This window comes from Aethalodelphis obliquidens, unplaced genomic scaffold (assembly GCF_003676395.1).
Source record: "Aethalodelphis obliquidens isolate GAN/ISIS:26980383/991018 unplaced genomic scaffold, ASM367639v1 scaffold5, whole genome shotgun sequence".
In the NCBI taxonomy this organism is placed as follows: Eukaryota; Metazoa; Chordata; class Mammalia; order Artiodactyla; family Delphinidae; genus Aethalodelphis; species Aethalodelphis obliquidens.
This window is the reverse complement of record NW_020837949.1, coordinates 73,479,990-73,500,390: the sequence shown is the minus strand read 5'-3', so window position 1 is coordinate 73,500,390 and position 20,401 is coordinate 73,479,990. Positions and strand designations below refer to the sequence as shown.

Below are 20,401 nucleotides of genomic sequence, written 5' to 3'. Positions count from 1 at the left end.
TTTGGTATATAAGGAAACTGAGGTTCAGAAAGTTAAAGCAGTAACATAGTCAATAATCAACAGATAAGGTAGATAGCTAGTGGGAAGCAGCCGCATAGCACAGGGAGATCAGCTCGGTGCTCTGTGACTGCCTGGAGGGGTGGGATAGGGAGGGTGGGAGACGCAAGAGGGAAGAGATATGGGAACATATGTATACGTATAAATGATTCAATTTGTTATAAAGCAGAAACTAACACACCATTGTAAAGTAATTATACTCCAATAAAGATGTAAAAAAAAAAGAATTATACGTTACTTTAATGATTCTAAAAATACTAATGCTGTGTTCATTTTGACCCCCAAAATGACAAAATAAGTGTTATGATAATAAGTAAAAAGGAACCAAATATTTTTGTGTCTTTCCAATATCTATACAAGGAAGAAAAAAAAAAAAAGTCAACAGAGCCGGGATTTAAACTCATGTCTACATGATTTCAAGGTTTCTGTTCTTTCCTACTATTCTACCTTCTGATGGATGGCTAATGTGCCTATTATGTCTAGCTCCAGAAAAGTTTCCTTTTCCTGCCTCTTCCCTATTTCATCCTCAGTGCCAACCTAAACTCAAGGGCAACCTCCTCCCTCCACTGTAGGTACCTACGAGCCCTCCAACCTTCTACTCACTATAAAAAAGTAGGGATTTTTGACTGATTTTATTTCAACTAAAAGTCATTCACTCTTGCATGCAGCCAACTAACCACTTGCATCTTGAGCCTTTTTCCTCTTGATTGTCTAAGAGCTACTGGTTTATTTATTTATTTTGGGTTACACTGTGCAGCTTGCAGGATTCCCCCTCGAACCTGTGCCCGCTGCCGTGGAAGCACGGAGTCCTAACCACTGGACTGCCAGGGAATTCCCCCTCTTGATTGTCTAAGGAGGACTAATCCATGTCAAGAAGGCTGTGACACACTATGAGTGAGGGCTGAGCTGCATCATCCTGATTCCTGAGATTCAGATGGTGAGGCACCTTCACTCTACCATGGAGACAACCGAATGGAAGCACTATCCAGCAACATACTGAGCTTGTGGGGATGCGGGATCTTAGATATTTGCCCCCTTGAAGACCAGAAGTTCTTTTTATTACCTAATATTAAGCCCATTTCTCACAAGCACCTGTCCAAGTGCCAATATTGACATTCTATTAAGGGTATCAGTTGAGTGCCATCTGTCTCATACTGCAATTTGGGGGATTTCTCAAAAGACAAGTTGGCAGATTTCTTCTTATGTAGATTCGGTCCAATGCCACTGAAGGATATTTTTGATGCAAACATTAAACATTTCTGAGCATATATATTCCTGATCTTGTCATTTTCGAAAATGCATTGTGGCCTCAACTGCCACAGCAGTGGCTTTCTAGTAGCCACATTAAAACAAATAAAAAGAAACAGGTGAAATTAATTCTGATGTATTTTTATTTGACCTAATGTATCCAAAGTATTGTCACTTCAATATGTAATTAATAGAAAAATCACTAATGAGATATTTTACCTTCTTATCTTTAAGTCTTTGAAACCAGCTGCATATTTTACATTCACAGCTTATCTCAATTTGGATTTTTCATCAGAAATACTTCATCTGTCTTTATGTTTCACAAAATACACAGTTGCGAAAGTAGAGTCACGTTCTAGTTGTTTCAAACTTGTTTTCCAATAACTGAATCAAAGATCAGTTTTTCTAACATATTGTAGTTAAAAATTCAGCCCCTCAGTTGACACATTTCAGGTGCCCAATAGCCACACATGTGGCCCATGGTTACCCCCCGTCACACAACACAAACGCAGCTGATCACATGGAAAGTGTGTCATTCTTTAGTATACCTCTATCATGGGGAAGCTTTCACTCATCATCACACAGGAGATGAAGAAAGACAAAATGCACCAACGCTTCTAGGACAAAAAGATCTTTCAAGTCATAAGGAACCAGTGGCTAAAAACACCAAGTTGTCAGCTATTTCAAGGCACAGTATCACAACCTGGAAGGGCACAATGGGGCCAACTGATGTTACTCAGGCTGACTTTAACCACTACGTTCGTTTCATTGAAAAACACAAAAGGATGTTTTTCTAAGGCGGGGGAGAAAGCACAGAATTTTAATATTGAATCATGTGCAACTTCATAACTACTGCGCCATGACCATTAATCCTGCAAATATACCTCTAAGTTTGTATTTCCATAAGTAACCACCAGAGATTTTGACCATGGAAGTTACACAGCACAGCCACATCCTCAGTCCTTTAGATAATCTATGCCACTGGGAGGTCAGGGTGAACTCTAGGAGGAGAAAAGTCTTTAAAACTTGACCTTAACCAAACTTACCAACAGCTGAAACCCACTGAAGGCATTCTAGACACACTGATTTCATCACTCTGACATTCCAACTCAAGTATCTTAAACTGGGCATTTCTGCTTATACAACATAAGATGTAGTAATATCAGACTTTCCTGGCTGATGTACTCAGGCTGATCAAATTCCACAATCAACTGCAGAAACCCTCACTTGGACCAACACTCTTAAATTGAGTGTGGCGGGTGGAGGAGGGGGGCCTGAGGAATTCAAGTCATTCACAAGATGTCAGCATGACTCCTCTGCCCACAAAGGGTCATCTTTTCTGGGGCAATTGCATTGTTATCCCACAAGCTGCAGTTGCCATGTTATCTCCGTCACAGTACAGGGCACACATTCAGGATGTTAGCACAAAAGGCAGAGACGGAAAAGCTGTGTCTGGTGGCCTGAAACTGATTCTGATGATGAAAGAGAGAGTGTAGCAAGGCTAGGCCCTTTGGCATAACTGCTAAAAGCATTAACTATTCCACAGCAAGTGACCAAGGGCTGAGATCACACCTTGACTTTGCAGAACCACTGCAGGGAAAGAAGCTGACTACGGCTCTAGATGACTCAACTCATCCTTAGCTCCTTTTCAATCCTTCACCCCAACAAGTTGCTCCCAGGTGGTATTTGCACTTCAGAGGCAGCTAAACACTTTCGCTAATGACAAACCTTTCCTAAAAGGGTGATAGCATTTGAGGTGAAATCGAATTGTTCAACGTTTAATTCGTGTAACAAAAGGATCTCAATGAAATCACATTTTGAGCAAAATTCAAAATAATGTATCTCAAATGTCAAATGTTTCAAAAATCGAATCATTTCAAAGCTGGCAGGTCAGGAGAACTGTGTACCGCATTTACTCTGGAGCCGCAAAGCCAGACCCCTTCAGCTCCTAAGCAGAAATACCCCACCTCCTTTTGTTGATATGACACAGACAGCACTGTTGTTAGTATTCATCAGCATGGCTGTGAGCCATTTTGGAGATTCTCTATGCGGTGACTTCAATATTCAGCTACATTAAAATTTCAAATCTTTTTAATGTCTTACATTACCTAGTCATTCATTAAAGAGTGTTACTAGTACTACTACTGAGAAATGTACCTGAGATTCAGGGGTTTAGAACTTATGATTACAACACTATGAATTAGGTAGACAGGAAGACGTCCACGATAAGTCGCACTGGTATTAACAATAACACTCTGAAATACTGAAGTGATGCTGTGAAAATAAAAAGAATGATTTTAAAGGTACACCTTTTAAGTTTATATATATATATATATATGTAAAAGCAAAACCTCATCCTGTAATTTAAGAAGGATAATGAAAAAAAAAGGTTGGCATCAGGGATGCATATCCCTGAGCCAACAGGTTGTCTAAGGCCTGTAGCACTTTTTGATGATTTGAAAGGACATAAAGAGAATGGGTGACAAGTGTACATTGAGTCATCTGCTCCTCGAGCACCAGCCTAGGACTTCAATTAAGGACAAAGAGGCATCGGGCAAGTGCATGCGCTGAAGACAGCAGACAGGAGTGAGGACAGGTTGGTCCCTCCAGGGCTTGACAAGACACATCTCGATGCCTTACCATCATCTGCCTCCATACACCCCTTCTGGGAAAGTACAGCAGGGAGGAGGGGGGGACAGGTGGACATCCTCACACCTGTGATTTAGCAGCCCAGAGGAGGATGCTCTGGCTTTGCCTCACTCCTCCTGGGGCTTCAAGGTGAAGGGCTGTTTCCCCCACCTCTGCCCTTTAAGTTGTCCAGTGAGAGGGGTTGGAGAATCACTAACAGAAACTACGGATGCCCGCAGCAAGTGAATCTGCGATGTGTCCCTACTTCAGACATTTGTCTAGGTGGAAAAGGAGGAAGAAGATATAACAAATGATGGATTACACTGCCAAGGGCAAGAACTGGAAGTGCTGAGATGGACTTGTCTCTGCAATATATACCCCCTGGGGGTTTCCCCCTGCCCCCTGAGGACTTGCTTCTGTTCCACAAGAGACCCAGCATGTGGGTACTGGCTGTCAAGGGTCAAGGTCGACAGCCACTGCCAAACAGAGAAGCAGGAATATGCATTAAGAAAGGGCAATGACTGACAGATGACACCCTTCCTTCCTCCCCAAGGTAAACTGACAGGGAGGAGAAATAAAAGATCCAACTCCAAGTTCATTATGTAAAAGTCTGGTCTTGACACAGAGGTGAGGTTGGAATTTTAAACTAGATCTTGTTGCGTTGCTTTGGGTTTCTTTAATTTTTAATAATAAAAAGGGACCGGAGCATTACAGTACCTATCCAAGATGTTATAAAGGGACCTGTTACTCACTGTAAAGACATTCAGCAGGGCACATTTGAGCTTAATAATTGTAGAAAGATAAAACTGTTTCATGTCTATATTCTGGATAATTAATACTGTTCAATAAAACAGTCACATATGTGTTTATTATGTTTAAAGAATATAAAAGAAAAGCCATGTTCCCACTTACAGATTTATGCATCTAATTTACATAGTGAAAATTCACTAAGATTCTAAGTATTTCAGATTTGCAAGTGTTTAGGAACATGTACCTGGAATAGAACATGACATCCTCTATCTCATATGATCACCCCGGGCGGAGGGTCCACTTGCCGGTCACGAGGAGGTTCTCAGGAGATTACTGAAGCTTAAACGTGGTAGTAACTGCCATGTTTAAACTACTTAAAAAAAAAAAAAACCCAAAACATCCAATTTACATGTCATTGACATAAATGAGAGATGGAGATACTGGATTCCAAGTCAATCTAATTAGATGGATTTTATCTACAAAGCCATCTGGGAGTTAGCATAAATATACAGAATGATACCTGAGTGGTAATCCTGAAAATGTTGCCGAAGCTGACTAACAACTTTGCTCTTCATAGCAAGATTGTACTTGTATTGCCGACAGCAAGAACAGCCATCCATCTGAATTTAGCTCCAAAGAGAAATGATGAATGAGAGAGAAATAATCAAGATAAATACTGTGGGGGCTTCCCTGGTGGCGCAGTGGTTGAGAGTCCGCCTGCCAATGTAGGGGACACGGGTCCGCGTCCCGGTCCGGGAAGATTCCACATGCCGCGGAGCGGCTGGGCCCGTGAGCCATGGCCGCTGAGCCTGCGCGTCCAGAGCCTGTGCTCCGCAACGGGAGAGGCCACAAAAGTGAGAGGCCCGCGTACCAAAAAAAAAAAAAAAAAAAAAAAAAGATAAATACTGTGTCCAGAGAACAGTAGAATTCAGGAAACCATAGTGTTAGGTGACACATATTCCAAAGAAAATGGCAGAAAAATACCTAGAGCAGGAACATGGAGACAAATCCACAACGATAAAGCACAACCTTTGGCGTCAAAATAATCTGTGATATATGGTCAAGTCTAGGAGTAACTGCCTATGTCAGTTGTAACAATTCTAAGATCTAAATGGATGTGAACAACTGAACAGATATAATGAAAGGCAACATCCACTAAATGTTTAGAGGAAGGAGAGCTTTGGGATTTGCACGAAGCTTGGTCTCTGATCTGTGCTCTCAGATTACAAAAGATAAGAGCTGCTTTTATTTGCTTTGCATATTGTCATGGGTGCTACATTATTTTTGAATGGATAGGAGAAAATTAGAGTGTTAGGTAGAGGATGAAAATATACCAATACACCTCTGACAGCACTGAAGCCTAGTCCAGCTTCAACTATGAAGGTTACTCTGGAGTCAAGGTTGTTGTAAGAAGGTACCAGCCATGATCTCGTTCCCAGTGACTCAGTCTCCCCCAGGAAAGCTGCAAACCAGGCAATGGAGCTCCAGTCCTTGTCCCAGAATTCTGGGGGTTTGGAGCCAGTGTTTCTTCCATTAACTTCTTGCACGGCCCTAAGCCTTGCACATTTGCTGTCCCTTCCTTGTGTTGAGAACCAGGCAGTTACCTTTCCTAGTTCCTTGAGCACTGCTTCTAACATCCCTCTGTTGCTGCATTAAGAATTCTTACTGCATATTTTCTGGCTCCTGGCACATGTGACATGGTAGGTGGCATTTGACAATGATAAAGAAACTGTGACATTCCTTAGCTAACATAGGATAATATGACTCTCAAAAACAAATATTTACCTCCATAGGTTGAGCTCCCTTTGAGAGAATGTCAAGTAAGTCTGCGGAAGAGATGAAATAGAAGCGCGGAAAAGCCACACGCTTGGTTTCCAGGTACTCAGCAAGAGCTTTTTCACAAAGAGAAAGCCTGCAGGAAGGAATGAAAAATCATTGTAAGCATATCTTGCCCATTCATTTATTAAAACGTCACCAAAACCCAGAGCCTCTCATCTGTCCATTCACCACAAGAAGCTCACCATTTAACACGGAGCCTACCTCCCTCTCTTTGACATCATCGTCTTGTTCATGACTCGTGTACAAGTCATGCCAAGTGGGAGGAGAAACACACACACATCCATCGTTAGTTGAGACTAAATATAGATCAGACTTAAGTTGATGTTACTTATCACTTGTCTGTTTTTTGGAGGGAAGTGTGGACATTAAAAAAATTTTTTTTATTGGAGTATAGCTGATTTACAATGTTGTTAGTTTCAGGTGTACAGTGAAAACAGAATCAGTTATACATATACATATATCCACTCTTTTTTAGATTCTTTTCCCATATAGGCCATTACACAGTATTGAGTAGAGCTCCCTGTGCTATACAGTATATCCTTATTAGTTATCTATTACATATATAGTAATATGTATATGTCAGTCCCAATCTCCCAATTTGTCCCACTCCCCCTTACCCCCTGGTCACCATAAGTTTGTTTTCTACATCTGTAACTACTTCTGTTTCTGCTTTGTAGGTAAGTTCATTTTTACCCTTCTTTTAATGACACCTCTCATCAGCAGGAGAGAAGACCAGATTTGGCATCACTCGCCCCGAGCACAAAATGCTTTACTTAACACGTAATTGGTTTAAGGTCTTCCTTTTCCCACTGAATGTCTACAAAACACAAGCACCTTCAACTCTCTCTTGTTTCCAGAAGAGTCATAAGATCCAGAATCATTTCCACGTTATTTTCTTAGCAGAGCAGAGATGACCCAGAGGCAGAGCCCCCAAAACCCTCAAAGATTACTGACTAAGAAATAATTAACTTCTGCAGAAATCCACACTTTTAAAATTATGGCCAACTTTCTCTCTAAAAAACTTCCAGATTATGAAATAATTGTATGTGATATATACTTTTATCTAGAGGGCTCCTCTGCCTTGCAATGAAAAGTGATCACAATTCCACACAAAGCTCTTCTTTTAGTGGCTGATCTGCCCATTTTTAATCAAAAGCCAGAAAATTCTTATGACCACTAGCTGTTGTATAATTTTATATAAAAATTACAAATGCCCTTTAGGACAAGGATTTCAAAAATACTAACATGCTGTCTAAGGATAATTTCTAGTATAATTAAACTATATACAAAATAAAGGACTTAAAATGAGTGCAATCCCAGTTCCTAGCATACAGTAGCTGCTTAATAAATATTTGCAGGATACTTTCATAAAAGAATTGATTAAATAACCATGCTGATTCTCTTGATAACAGGATATTCTAATTTTACTATAATGATATTCCTTTTTGGAAAACAGAAATATATTTGGATCTGTTTACATTAACTCACAAAATGTACGTACCACCTAATACGTATAAGGCAACTAGATAACTATAAGCAAAATTATAAAATAATTTAGTAGAAGTTGTTCGTACAATAACTTGGTGTTAAATACTATTAGATATTCAAAAGAAATCTCAGAAGTATAACAAATTGATCACTTTGTAGTTTTATTCTTACCTGTACTGTAAATCTTTAAGTTCTTCAAAGAGGTTAGGTCTGCATGTTGCTTCTAAAACATTTTTTATTTTAGCTGTCCTGAACATTAACTCCTGAGTGAAAGTAAAACATGGAGCCATTGATATTAGAAATTACTTTTCTAAATTTTTCATCCATTTAGGGAATTAAAGAGTGAAGAACAATCAAACTACGGGAAAGCAAGATAAATGAGATTTCTAACACCATGTCTGTTCTGCTTTTAAACTTTTAGATGAACATCAAAAACAAAGTGTAATCACATAGTTTTTATCAATATAAATTTGATAGGCATTACCACCACTCTGGGTCCAGGCAGAATTTCTCTCTTCTAAACCAAACGCACCAAAAAATAGAGAGACAGAGAACCAGAATCTTAAAGAATACACTCACATTGGAAAATGAGATGAATATGAAACAATCTACCCACTCTTTCCTCCTTAAAAGTTAAATAAAATAGAATTCCTCTGGTGTTCTGCTTTAGCTAGTAAGACGACAATAATTCATCCCCATTTCTAGATAAAAAGTAAAGCCATTATTCTCTGCTTAAAGTCTCTCAAATCATTTATTATATGTACATCTCCATGTGTTCTCTGTGGCTCTTATGAAACAAACCAGTAACTGATAGTATAACTTTGTTACTGGTTTCCCCTCCTCAGTCTCTTACTTCATGAAGATGAATCTGTCTCCCAGGCCTTACTGTTGGTGTAGGCCTCTGGGAAACATGTGGCCTGCTGCCTGGTTTTGTACGGCCTGAAGCTAAGAATGGTCTTTACATTTTTAACTAGTTGAAAAAAATCTAAACAAGCATAATACTTCGTGACACATGAAAATAATACGGAATTCAATTTCTGGTGTCTATAAAGTTTTACTGGTACACAGCCACACCCATCTGTCTATGTAGTGTCTATGTTTTCTTTCACAGGACAATGGCAGCCCTGCTGAGTTGTGACAGAGACCACATACAACCACAAAGCCTAAACTATGGACTATCTGACCCTTCACAGACAAGTTTCCTGACCTTGTCTCCTGAAATTCAAATACACACATATATTTTTCATAAATACAGTACCCCAAATCATGTTTCTTTACAAGATTTTTATATTGTTTGGACAAAGCTGTTAAGATAGAAAACAGCCTTTCTTCCACGAACCTTAAATTCAGCATCTACTCTGTCGAATCTCTGAGCATCTTTCACAAGCTGAATTCGAATATCTTCTGAATAAACAAAGATGCTTTCTAGGTGAGACCAAGTGCGCTGTACTTCCATCCAAGTAAAGATGACCGAATCTGCTGTGTTTAATTTGTTTTGCCAGCTTATGACTTGCTCAATGAAATATTCCACATACTTGCTTTGAAGCAGAGTCTGTAACTGAACCTAAAAGAAAGGCAAAGAATTTCAAATACCATCTAAATTGGTAGTCTGTAAGCATCAAAAGGGAGCACACTTCTTCTGTTTATTGCTGGATTCCTAGGACCTAGCACACGATACATGCAACAGGCATTCAGTAAGTATTTGCTAAGTGAGTGAATTAATGGCATTAAATATTACATAATAACATGTTTTTTCCAAAAGGAAAAAGACAAATATAAGCAACTACATGTAATGCGTCTTCTAGAAGAAGGCCACGTGTCTCTTTGAAGGCAGGAAAAAAATATTGTGCACCAGGGTGCGGCTTTAGGAATTAAACTTTATTCTTTCATCCTCCCTCACTCTTCTTGGGGTCTCTGCCTATGAATCATCCTAAGGTTATGGGTCTTCTTTTTCAATACTGAAAATACAAAACAAACTTCCTTCCAGTTTGCTAAGACCTTAAGCTCCTGTTTTCCTCCTCTTTGAGTTTACTACCGAACTTGGCAGCCTTCCTAACACCAAGCCTTGCTTTAAGGTCGTGCAGTTCAGCGAGCACTTCCCATCATTCTCTGACACTGAAATTCCAGGAAGTCACTGAGAACAGCTCCTTTTCATCCTCCTCCATCTCTAAGTGTTTAATACATTTGACTATTCTTCCCCCCCCAGCTTTATTGAAATATTATTGACATACAGCATTGTGTAAGGGTAAAGTGTACAATGTGATGATCTGATACATGTATATACCGTGAAATGGTTACCACAGTAAATTTACACCTCCACAACCCATGTAACTGCCGTGTGTGTGTGTGTGTGCACGCGTGCTGATAACATTTAAGATCTACTCTCTTAACAACTTTCAAGCATATAATATACTATTGTTAACTGCAGTCACCATGCTGTACATTAGATGCCCAGAACTTATTCATCTTATACCCAGAGGTCCGGACCATTTGACCAATACCTCCACACTTCCCCAAAGCCCCAGAAACTGGTAACCGCCATTCTACTCTGTATAAGGTCAGCTTTTTTAGATTCCCCATATAAGCAAGAATATTCAGTACTTGCTTCCTCTGAGTGAACTACCTCACTTGGCATAATACTCGCAAAATCCACCCACATCATCACAAACGGCAGGATTTCCTTCTTTTTATGGCAGAATGATGATATTCCACTGTATATACACCACATTTTCTTTATCCATTCATATGTCAATGGACGCTTAGGTTGTTTCCATGACAGTTGACTCTCCTTTGTAGGAGAAACTTATCCTGTGATTGCTGATGATACTATACAGTCTTCTTTTTCTACGATTTCTCTGCCCACTCTCTCTCTCTCTGCCTCCTTTACGTCTCCTGCTCTTGTTCACTACACGCAGCCTTTCCCAAAGCTCTATTCTCAGCTGGATTATCTTCTTTACGTCTCATTATCTAGCTCATCAATTCTCAAGACACCAAAAATGACCTCCCAAACTACAGTTCTAGACTGAACCTCTGCACTGAGCTCTGGGTCAGACTTTCCACCTTTACATCAATGTCCCTCACTTTAAATACACCAAAAATAATAGAACATCATCTCTTCAGAGCAGGTTATTTCCTAAGTGCCCCATGTCTAATAATAATAACACTACTGTTATTATTTCCTCTGAATAGTTTGTCTCTTTCATCTTTCTTATGTCTCATGTCGAAAGAGATACTAACTCATAACCTTAGAATTCAAGACCACATAGGTTGCGCTCTGGACTGTCCCTCCAGCCTTATTTTTTATTACTCCTGTCAAGAAAATCTATATTCTAAGGAAACCAAACTCTTTAAATTACCTCTGAATGGCAGGTACTTTCTGGCATTCCAAGATGCCACTAACATTCTCCCCTTTGCTATAACACCCCTTTCTGATCACCATTTTTTGTTGAATACCAGTCCATCCTTCAAGGTTCAGCACAAGTACCACCACCTTACAAGACCCTTTGGAACCTTGTCTCTGTCTCCCTACTCAAGTGCAAGTTCCTTGAGAACAAGTGTTCATACTTTTTGAGCCCAAATGGTACTATGCCTGGAGCCTGGTACAAGCAGATGCCCAATGAATGAAGAAAGAAATATTGAGTATTGGAACTTGGGAAAAAATCTAAAATCGTAATTTAAAATGAAAAAATCTGTAACAAAAATATCCATCTTACTTGGTTGTGCTCTAGAGTTTCAAACAATTGTTCATCAAACTTCAGTAATAGAATGCCTGTCCGAGAGTGAACTTCGTAAGAGAACTCCATGGTTGCCCAGGTCTGGCTGATTTCAGTAACAACCTAGATGTAAACAGTATTTAGTTATGTGCACAAAAGTTCAATTTAGGACTGATACTTAGGCTATCATCTGGAATTTTAAAAACTGTTTTTACAATTAAAAAAAAAAAAAACAGAGGGACATCAAATATCACTGGCCTCAATTTTTTTCCTCCAAATAATTCACGGTGATGAGGTTTAGAGAATGAATTCCACCACACAAAAGGAACAAGCGTCACACCAATATCAAATTTTTTTTTTTACTGGATCTGAGCTTTATATCCTTCACTGAAACACAATGCCAGAGCAGGAGGGGATTTAAAAGGTTATCTTAAAAGTCTGATAGACACTCAAGACTCAGAATCCGACAGAGGGGGAAGATGGCGGAAGAGTAAGACGCAGAGATCACCTTCCTCTCCACAGATACACCAGAAATACATCTACACGTGGAACAACTCCTACAGAACACCTACTGAACGCTGGCAGAAGACCTCAGACCTCCCAAAAGGCAAGAAACTCCCCCATGTACCTGGGTAGGGCAAAAGAAAAAAGAATAAACAAAGACAAAAGAATAGGGACGGGACCTGCACCAGTGGGAGGGAGCTGTGAAGGACGAAAGGTGTCCACACACTAGGAAGCCCCTTCGCGGGCGGAGACTGCGGGTGGCGGAGAGGGGAAGCTTCAGAGCCGCGGAGGAGAGCGCAGCAACAGGGGTGCGAAGGGCAAAGCGGAGAGATTCCCGCACAGAGGATCGGTGCCTACCGGCACTCACCAGCCCAAGAGGCTTGTCTGCTCACCCGCCAGGGTGGGCGGGGCTGGGAGCTGAGGCTCCGGCTTCGGTCAGAGGCAAGAGGCTTTTTCTTCCCTCTTTTGTTTCCTGGTGCGCTAGGAGAGGGGATTAAGAGCGCTGCTTAAAGGAGCTCCAGAGACGGGCGTGAGCCGCGGCTAACAGCGCGGACCCCACAGACGGGCAGGAGACGCTAAGGCTGCTACTGCCGCCACCAAAAAGCCTGTGTGCGAGCACAGGTCACTATCCACACCTCCCTTCCGGGGAGCCTGTGCAGCCCGCCCCTGCCAGGGTCCCGAGATCCAGGGATAACTCCCCCGGGAGAACGCACAGCGGGCCTCAAGCTGGTGCAACATCCTGCCGGCCTCTGCCGCCCCAGCCTCGCCCCGCACTCCGTGCCCCTCCCTCCCCCGCGGCCTGAGTGAGCCAGAGCACCGAGTCAGCTGCTCCTTTAACCCCGTCCTGTCTGAGCGAAGAACAGACACCCTCCGACGACCTACACGCAGAGGCGGGGCCAAATCCAAAGCTGAACCCCAGGAGCTGTGAGAACAAAGAAGAGAAAGGGAAAGCTCTCCCAGCAGCCTCAGAAGCAGAGGATTAAATCTCCACAATCAACTTGATGTACCTGCATCTGTGGAATACCAGAATAGACAACGAATCATCCCAAGTTGAGGAGGTGGACTTTGAGAGCAAGATTTATTATTTTTTCCCCTTTTCCTCTTTTTGTGAGTGTGTATGTGTATGCTTCTGTGTCAGATTTTGTCTGTATAGCTTTGCTATCACCATTTGTCCTAGGGTTCTATCTGTCCGTTTTTTTTTTTTTTTTACTTAAAAAATTTTTTTTCTTAATAATAATTTTTTTATTTTAATAACTTTATTTTATTTTATCTTACTTTATTTTATCCTCCTTCTTTCTGCTTTTTCTCCCTTTTATTCTGATCCGTGGGGATGACAGGCTCTTGGTGCTCCAGCCAGAAGTCACTGCTGTGCCTCTGAGGTGGGGGAGCCAAGTTCAGGACACTGGTCCACAAGAGACCTCCCAGCTCCACATAATATCAAATGGCGAAAATCTCCCAGAGATCTCCGTCTCAACACCAACACCCAGCTTCACTCAACGACCAGCAAGCTACAGTGCTGGATACCCTATGCCAAACAACTAGCAAGACAGGAACACAACCCCACCCATTAGCAGAGAGGCTGCCTAAAATCATAATAAGTCCACAGACACCCCAAAACACACCACCAGACGTGGACCTGCCCACCAGAAAGAAAAGATCCAGCCTCATCCACCACAACACAGGCACTAGTCCCCTCCACCAGGAAGTCTACACAACCCACTGAACCAACTTCAGCCACTGGGGACAGACACCAAAAACAACGGGAACTACAAACCTGCAGCCTGCAAAAAGGAGACCCCAAACACAGTAAGATAAGCAAAATGAGAAGACAGAAAAACACACAGCAGATGAAGGAGCAAGATAAAAACCCACCAGACCTAACAAATGAAGAGGAAATAGGCAGTCTACCTGAAAAAGAATTCAGAATAGTGATAGTAAAGATGATATAAAATCTTGGAAATAGAATAGACAAAATGCAAGAAACATTTTAAAAGGACCTAGAAGAACTAAAGATGAAACAAGCAATGATGAACAACACAATAAATGAAATTAAAAATACTCTAGATGGGATCAATAGAATAACTGAGGCAGAAGAATGGATAAGTGACCTGGAAGATAAAATAGTGGAAATAACTACTGCAGAGCAGAATAAAGGAAAAAGAATGAAAAGAACTGAGGACAGTCTCAGAGACCTCTGGGACAACATTAAACGCACCAACATTCAAATTATAGGGGTTCCAGAAGAAGAAGAGAAAAAGAAAGGGACTGAGAAAACATTTGAAGAGATTATAGTTGAAAACTTCCCTAATATGGAAAAGGAAATAGTTAATCAAATCCAGGAAGCACAGAGAGTCCCATACAGGATAAATCCAAGGAGAAACATGCCAAGACACATATTAATCAAATGATCAAAAATTAAATATAAAGAAAACATATTAAAAGCAGCAAGGGAAAAATAACACACAAGGAAATCCCCATAACGTTAACAGCTGATCTTTCAGCAGAAACTCTGCAAGCCAGAACGGACTGGCAGGACATATTTAAAGTGATGAAGGAGAAAAACCTAGAACCAAGATTACTCTACCCAACAAGGATCTCATTCAGATTTGATGGAGAAATTAAAACCTTTACAGACAAGCAAAAGCTGAGAGAGTTCAGCACCACCAAACCAGCTTTACAACAAATGCTAAAGGAACTCCTCTAGGCAAGAAACACAATAGAAGGAAAAGACCTACAATAACAAACGCCAAACAATTAAGAAAATGGGAATAGGAACATACATATCGATAATTACCTTAAATGTAAATGAACTAAATGCTCCCACCAAAAGACACAGACTGGCTGAACTGATACAAAAACAAGACCCATATTTATGCTGTCTACAAGAGACCCACTTCAGACCTAGAGACACATACAGACTGAAAGTAAGGGGATAGAAAATGATACTCCATGCAAATGGAAACCAAAAGAAAGCTGGAGTAGCATTTCTCATATCGAACAAAATAGACTTTAAAATAAAGACTATCAGAAGAGACAAAGAAGGACACTACATAATGATCAAGGGATCGATCCAAGAAGAAGAGATAAGAATGGTAAATATTTATGCACCCAACATAGGAGCACCTCAATACATAAGGCAATACTAACAGCCATAAAAGGGGAAATCGACAGTAACACATTCATAGTGGGGACTTTAACACCGCACTTTCACCAATGGACAGATCATCCAAAATGAAAATAAATAAGGAAACACAAGCTTTAAATAATACATTAAACAAGATGGACTTAATTGATATTTATGGGACATTCCATCCAAAAACAAAAGAATACATATTTTTCTCAAGTGCTCATGGAACATTCTCCAGGACAGATCATATCTTGGGTCACAAATCAAGTCTTGGTAAATTTAAGAAAATTGAAATCATATCAAGTATGTTTTCTGACCACAACGCTATGAGACTAGATATCAATTACAGGAAAAGATTTGTAAAAAATATAAACACACAGAGGCTAAACAATACACTACATAATAACAAAGTGATCACTGAAGAAATCAAAGAGGAAATCAAAAAATACCTAGAAACAAATGACAATGGAGACACGACAACCCAAAACCTATGGGATGCAGCAAAAGCAGTTCTAAGAGGGAAGTTTATAGCAATACAATCCTGCCTTAAGAAACAGGAAACAACTCGAATAAACAACCTAACCTTGCACTTAAAGCAATTAGAGAAAAAAGAACAGAAAACCCCAAAGTTAGCAGAAGGAAAGAAATCATAAATATCAGATCAGAAATAAATGAAAAAGAAATGAAGGAAACGATAGCAAAAATCAATAAAACTAAAACCTGGTTCTTTGAGAAGATAAACAAAATAGATAAACCTTTAGCCAGACTCATCAAGAAAAAAAGGGAGAAGACTCAAATCAATAGAATTAGAAATGAAAAAGGAGAAGTAACAACTGACACTGCAGAAATACAAAGGATCATGAGAGATTACTACAAGCAACCCTATGCTAATAAAATGGACAACCTGGAAGAAATGGACAAATTCTTAGAAATGCACAACCTGCCAAGACTGAACAGGAAGAAATAGAAAATATGAACAGACCAATCACAAGCACTGAAATTGAAACTGTGATTAAAAATCTTCCAACAAACAAAAGCCAAGGACCAGATGGCTTCACAGGCGAATTCTATCAAACATTTAGAGAAGAGCTAACACCTATCCTTCTCAAACTCTTCCAAAATATAGCAGAGGGAGGAACACTCCCAAACTCATTCTATGAGGCCACCATACTCTGATACCAAAACCAGACAAGGATGTCCCAAAGAAAGAAAACTACAGGCCAATATCACTGATGAACACAGATGCAAAAATCCTCAACAAAATACGAGCAAACAGAATCCAACAGCACATTAAAAGGATCATACACCATGATCAAGTGGGGTTTATTCCAGGAAAGCAAGGATTCTTCAATATATGCAAATCAATCAATGTGATACACCATATTAACAAATTGAAGGAGAAAAACCATATGGTCATCTCAATAGATGCAGAGAAAGCTTTTGACAAAATTCAACACCCATTTATGATAAAAAACCCTGCAGAAAGTAGGCACAGAGGGGACGTTCCTCAACATAATAAAGGCCATATATGACAAACCCACAGCCAACATCGTCCTCAATGGTGAAAAAGTGAAACCATTTCCACTCAGATCAGGAACAAGACAAGGTTGCCCACTCTCACCACTCTTATTCAACATAGTTTTGGAAGTTTTAGCCACAACAATCAGAGAAGAAAAGGAAATAAAGGGAATCCAAATCGGAAAAGAAGAAGTAAAGCTGTCACTGTTTGCAGATGACATGATACTCTAGAGAATCCTAAAGATGCTACCAGAAAACTACTAGAGCTAATCAATGAATTTGGTAAAGTAGCAGGATACAAAATTAATGCACACAAATCTCTGGCATTCCTATACACTAATAATGAAAAAGCTGAAAGTGAAATCAAGAAAACACTCCCATTTACCACTGCAACAAAAAGAATAAAATATCTAGGAATAAACCTACCTAAGGAGACAAAAGACCTGTATGCAGAAAATTATAAGACACTGATGAAAGAAATTAAAGATGATACAAATAGATGGAGAGATATACCATGTTCTTGGATTGGAAGAATCAACGTTGTGAAAATGACTCTACTACCCAAAGCAATCTACAGATTCAATGCAATCCCTATCAAACTACCACTGGCATTTTTCACAGAACTAGAACAAAAAATTTCACAATTCGTATGGAAACACTAAAGACCCCGAATAGCCAAAGCAATCTTGAGAACGAAAAATGGAGCTGGAGAAATCAGGCTCACTGACTTCAGACTATACTATAAAGCTACAGTAATCAAGACAGTATGGTACTGGAACAAAAACAGAGATATAGATCAATGGAACAGGATAGAAAGCCCAGAGATAAACCCACGCACATATGGTCACCTTATCTTTGATAAAGGAGGCAGGAATGTACAGTGGAGAAAGGACAGCCTCTTCAATAAGTGGTGCTGGGCAAACTGGACAGGTACATGTAAAGGTATGAGATTAGAACACTCCCTAACACCATATACAAAAATAAGCTCAAAATGGATTAAAGACCTAAATGTAAGGCCAGACACTATCAAACTCTTAGAGGAAAACATAGGCAGAACACTCTATGACATAAATCACAGCAAGATCCTTTTGGACCCACCTCCTAGAGAAATGGAAATAAAAACAAAAATAAACCAATGGGACCTAATGAAACTAAAAGCTTTTGCATAGCAAAGGAAACTATAAACAAGATGAAAAGACAACCCTCAGAATGGAAGAAAATATTTACAAATGAAGCAACTGACAGAGGATTAATCTCCTAAATATACAAGCAGCTCATGCAGCTCAATATCAAAAAAGCAAACAACCTAATCCAAAAATGGGTGGAAGACCTAAACAGACATTTCTCCGAAGAAGATATACAGATTGCCAACAAACACATGAAAGGATGCTCAACATCATTAATCATTAGAGAAGTGCAAATCAAAACCACAATGAGGTATAACCTCACACTAGTCAGAATGGCCATCATCAAAAATCTACAAACAATAAATGCTGGAGAGGGTGTGGAGAAAAGGGAACCCTCCTGCACCGTTGGTGGGAATGTAAACTTACACAGCCACTATGGAGAACAGTATGGAGGTTCCTTCAAAAACTAAAAATAGAACTACCATACGACCCAGCAATCCTACTGCTGTACATATACCCTGAGAAAATCATAATTTAGAAAGAGACATGTACCACAATGTTCATTGCAGCACTATTTACAATAGCCAGGAGATGGAAACAACCTAAGTGTCCATCAACAGATGGATGGATAAAGAAGATGTAGCACATATATACAATGGAATACTACTCAGCCATAAAAAGAAATGAAATTGAGTTATTTGTAGTGAGGTGGATGGACCTAGAGTCTGTCATACAGAGTGAAGTAAGTCAGAAGGAGAAAGACAAATACTGTATGCTAACACATATATATGGAATGTAAGAAAAAAAAAATGTCATGAAGAACCTAGGGGTAAGACAGGAATAAAGACAGAGACCTACTAGAGAATGGACTTGAGGATATGGGGAGGGGGAAGGGTAAGCTGTGACAAAGTGAGAGAGTGTCATGGACACATATATACTACCAAACGTAAAACAGCTAGCTAGTGGGAAGCAGCCGCATAGCACAGGGAGATCAGCTGGGTGCTTTGTGACCACCTAGATGGGTGGGATAGGGAGGGTGAGAGGGAGGGAGATGCAAGAGGGAAGAGATATGGGAACATATGTATATGTATAACTGATTCACTTTGTTTTAAAGCAGAAAGTAACGCACCATTGTAAAGCAATTATACTCCAATAAAGATGTAAAAAAAAAAAAAAAAGGTCTGATAGATATTATTTACTTTTTGGATAGTGCTCTGAGTGCCAGAATGTGAATCCCAGGTCCCTTGTTGAACCTGGGTAAGTTAATTACTTCTCTATACCTCAGTTTCCTCATCTGTACAATAGAGATAATCTTCAGAGAATTAAATGAATATAAAGCACTGAGAGCAGTGTTTGCTACCAAGTAAACGATATATAAATGTTTTCTGCTATAATCGTCATCATCAACTGGGTCAACTCTCTCGTTTTACAAATTTACTGTGGCCTAGAAGGAAGCTGTTTCCTGCCCAGGGAAACATGTCTCCACACAACTATGGCAGGAGGACTTCTCCCTGAGTCTGCTTACGTGCCAGTGCACAGAATTAGCTCAGGGTAAAAAGAAACAGCCCAAGGACAACACCTTCTCAGTCCCCAGCTCTTTCACTGCTTTGTCCACGATGCTTCGGACATCCTCTTCCATTTGGTGTAACCGCAAGGCTAACAAATCTGCCAAAGTTGTGGCTTCATTTATAGAAAACTTGACCTGATTAGGAACAAAAAAAAGGCAGAATTTATATTCCACATATATTAATGGTTCCTTCTACCTAATGGCCAGAGGAATGAAACACAGCTAAATATACTCAAGTCAGCTGCTGAGTACATTTCGAGTTCTGAAATGTGCAGACAACCAAAGACGTTGCTTTTTTACTCACAGTTACTAAGGCATCACCCATCGAAGCGAGGGCTGAGGTTTAGGCCACGTTCATACTACAGTACTTTCTTTAGTTTCATAACCCTCCCTTGTCAGGTCATTTCTTACCTCCTTTGCCCACAAAACCCATTTTTAAAGAGAATCACATTGTTCATTTATTATAATTTGGTTGAAATCCCAGGAATCAGGTAATAGCTCATTTGTCTTCTCTTCCTTAGGTACTCTATTCACTGAACATAATTCCCAGTTGCTTCCGTGCTTTAACCTAGTTTCATCATTGACTTAGTCTTAGTTCCTTGTCAAAAAATAATTATTCTTATACTGTCATTATTGATATTTACCATGTGAAAAAGTCACTCACATTTCCTCATCATCTTATTGACTCCTCACTTTCCCCACCTCCATATTTGTTAAGAAGCTCTCAGCTCTTCCTAAGTGCCCAGACTCACCCATGTCCCTCACAAATGAACAGCTGATCCCACCACACAGTTGCAAGGAAGCCATTTCCTTTCCTGCCCCTGCTAAGAATATC

At 40.0% G+C, this 20,401-nt stretch overlaps 1 protein-coding gene across 1 annotated transcript in view; it reads right to left on the bottom strand.

Annotated features, from left to right (window-relative positions):
- Window positions 1-20,401, bottom strand: part of DNAH11 (dynein axonemal heavy chain 11) — a 320,226-nt gene that overhangs the window by 220,793 nt on the left and 79,032 nt on the right. The window contains 5 exon segments of the mRNA XM_027102655.1: window positions 6,469-6,595; window positions 8,182-8,273; window positions 9,350-9,574; window positions 11,724-11,846; window positions 19,579-19,701. Coding sequence (XP_026958456.1) covers window positions 6,469-6,595; window positions 8,182-8,273; window positions 9,350-9,574; window positions 11,724-11,846; window positions 19,579-19,701 — 690 coding nt within the window.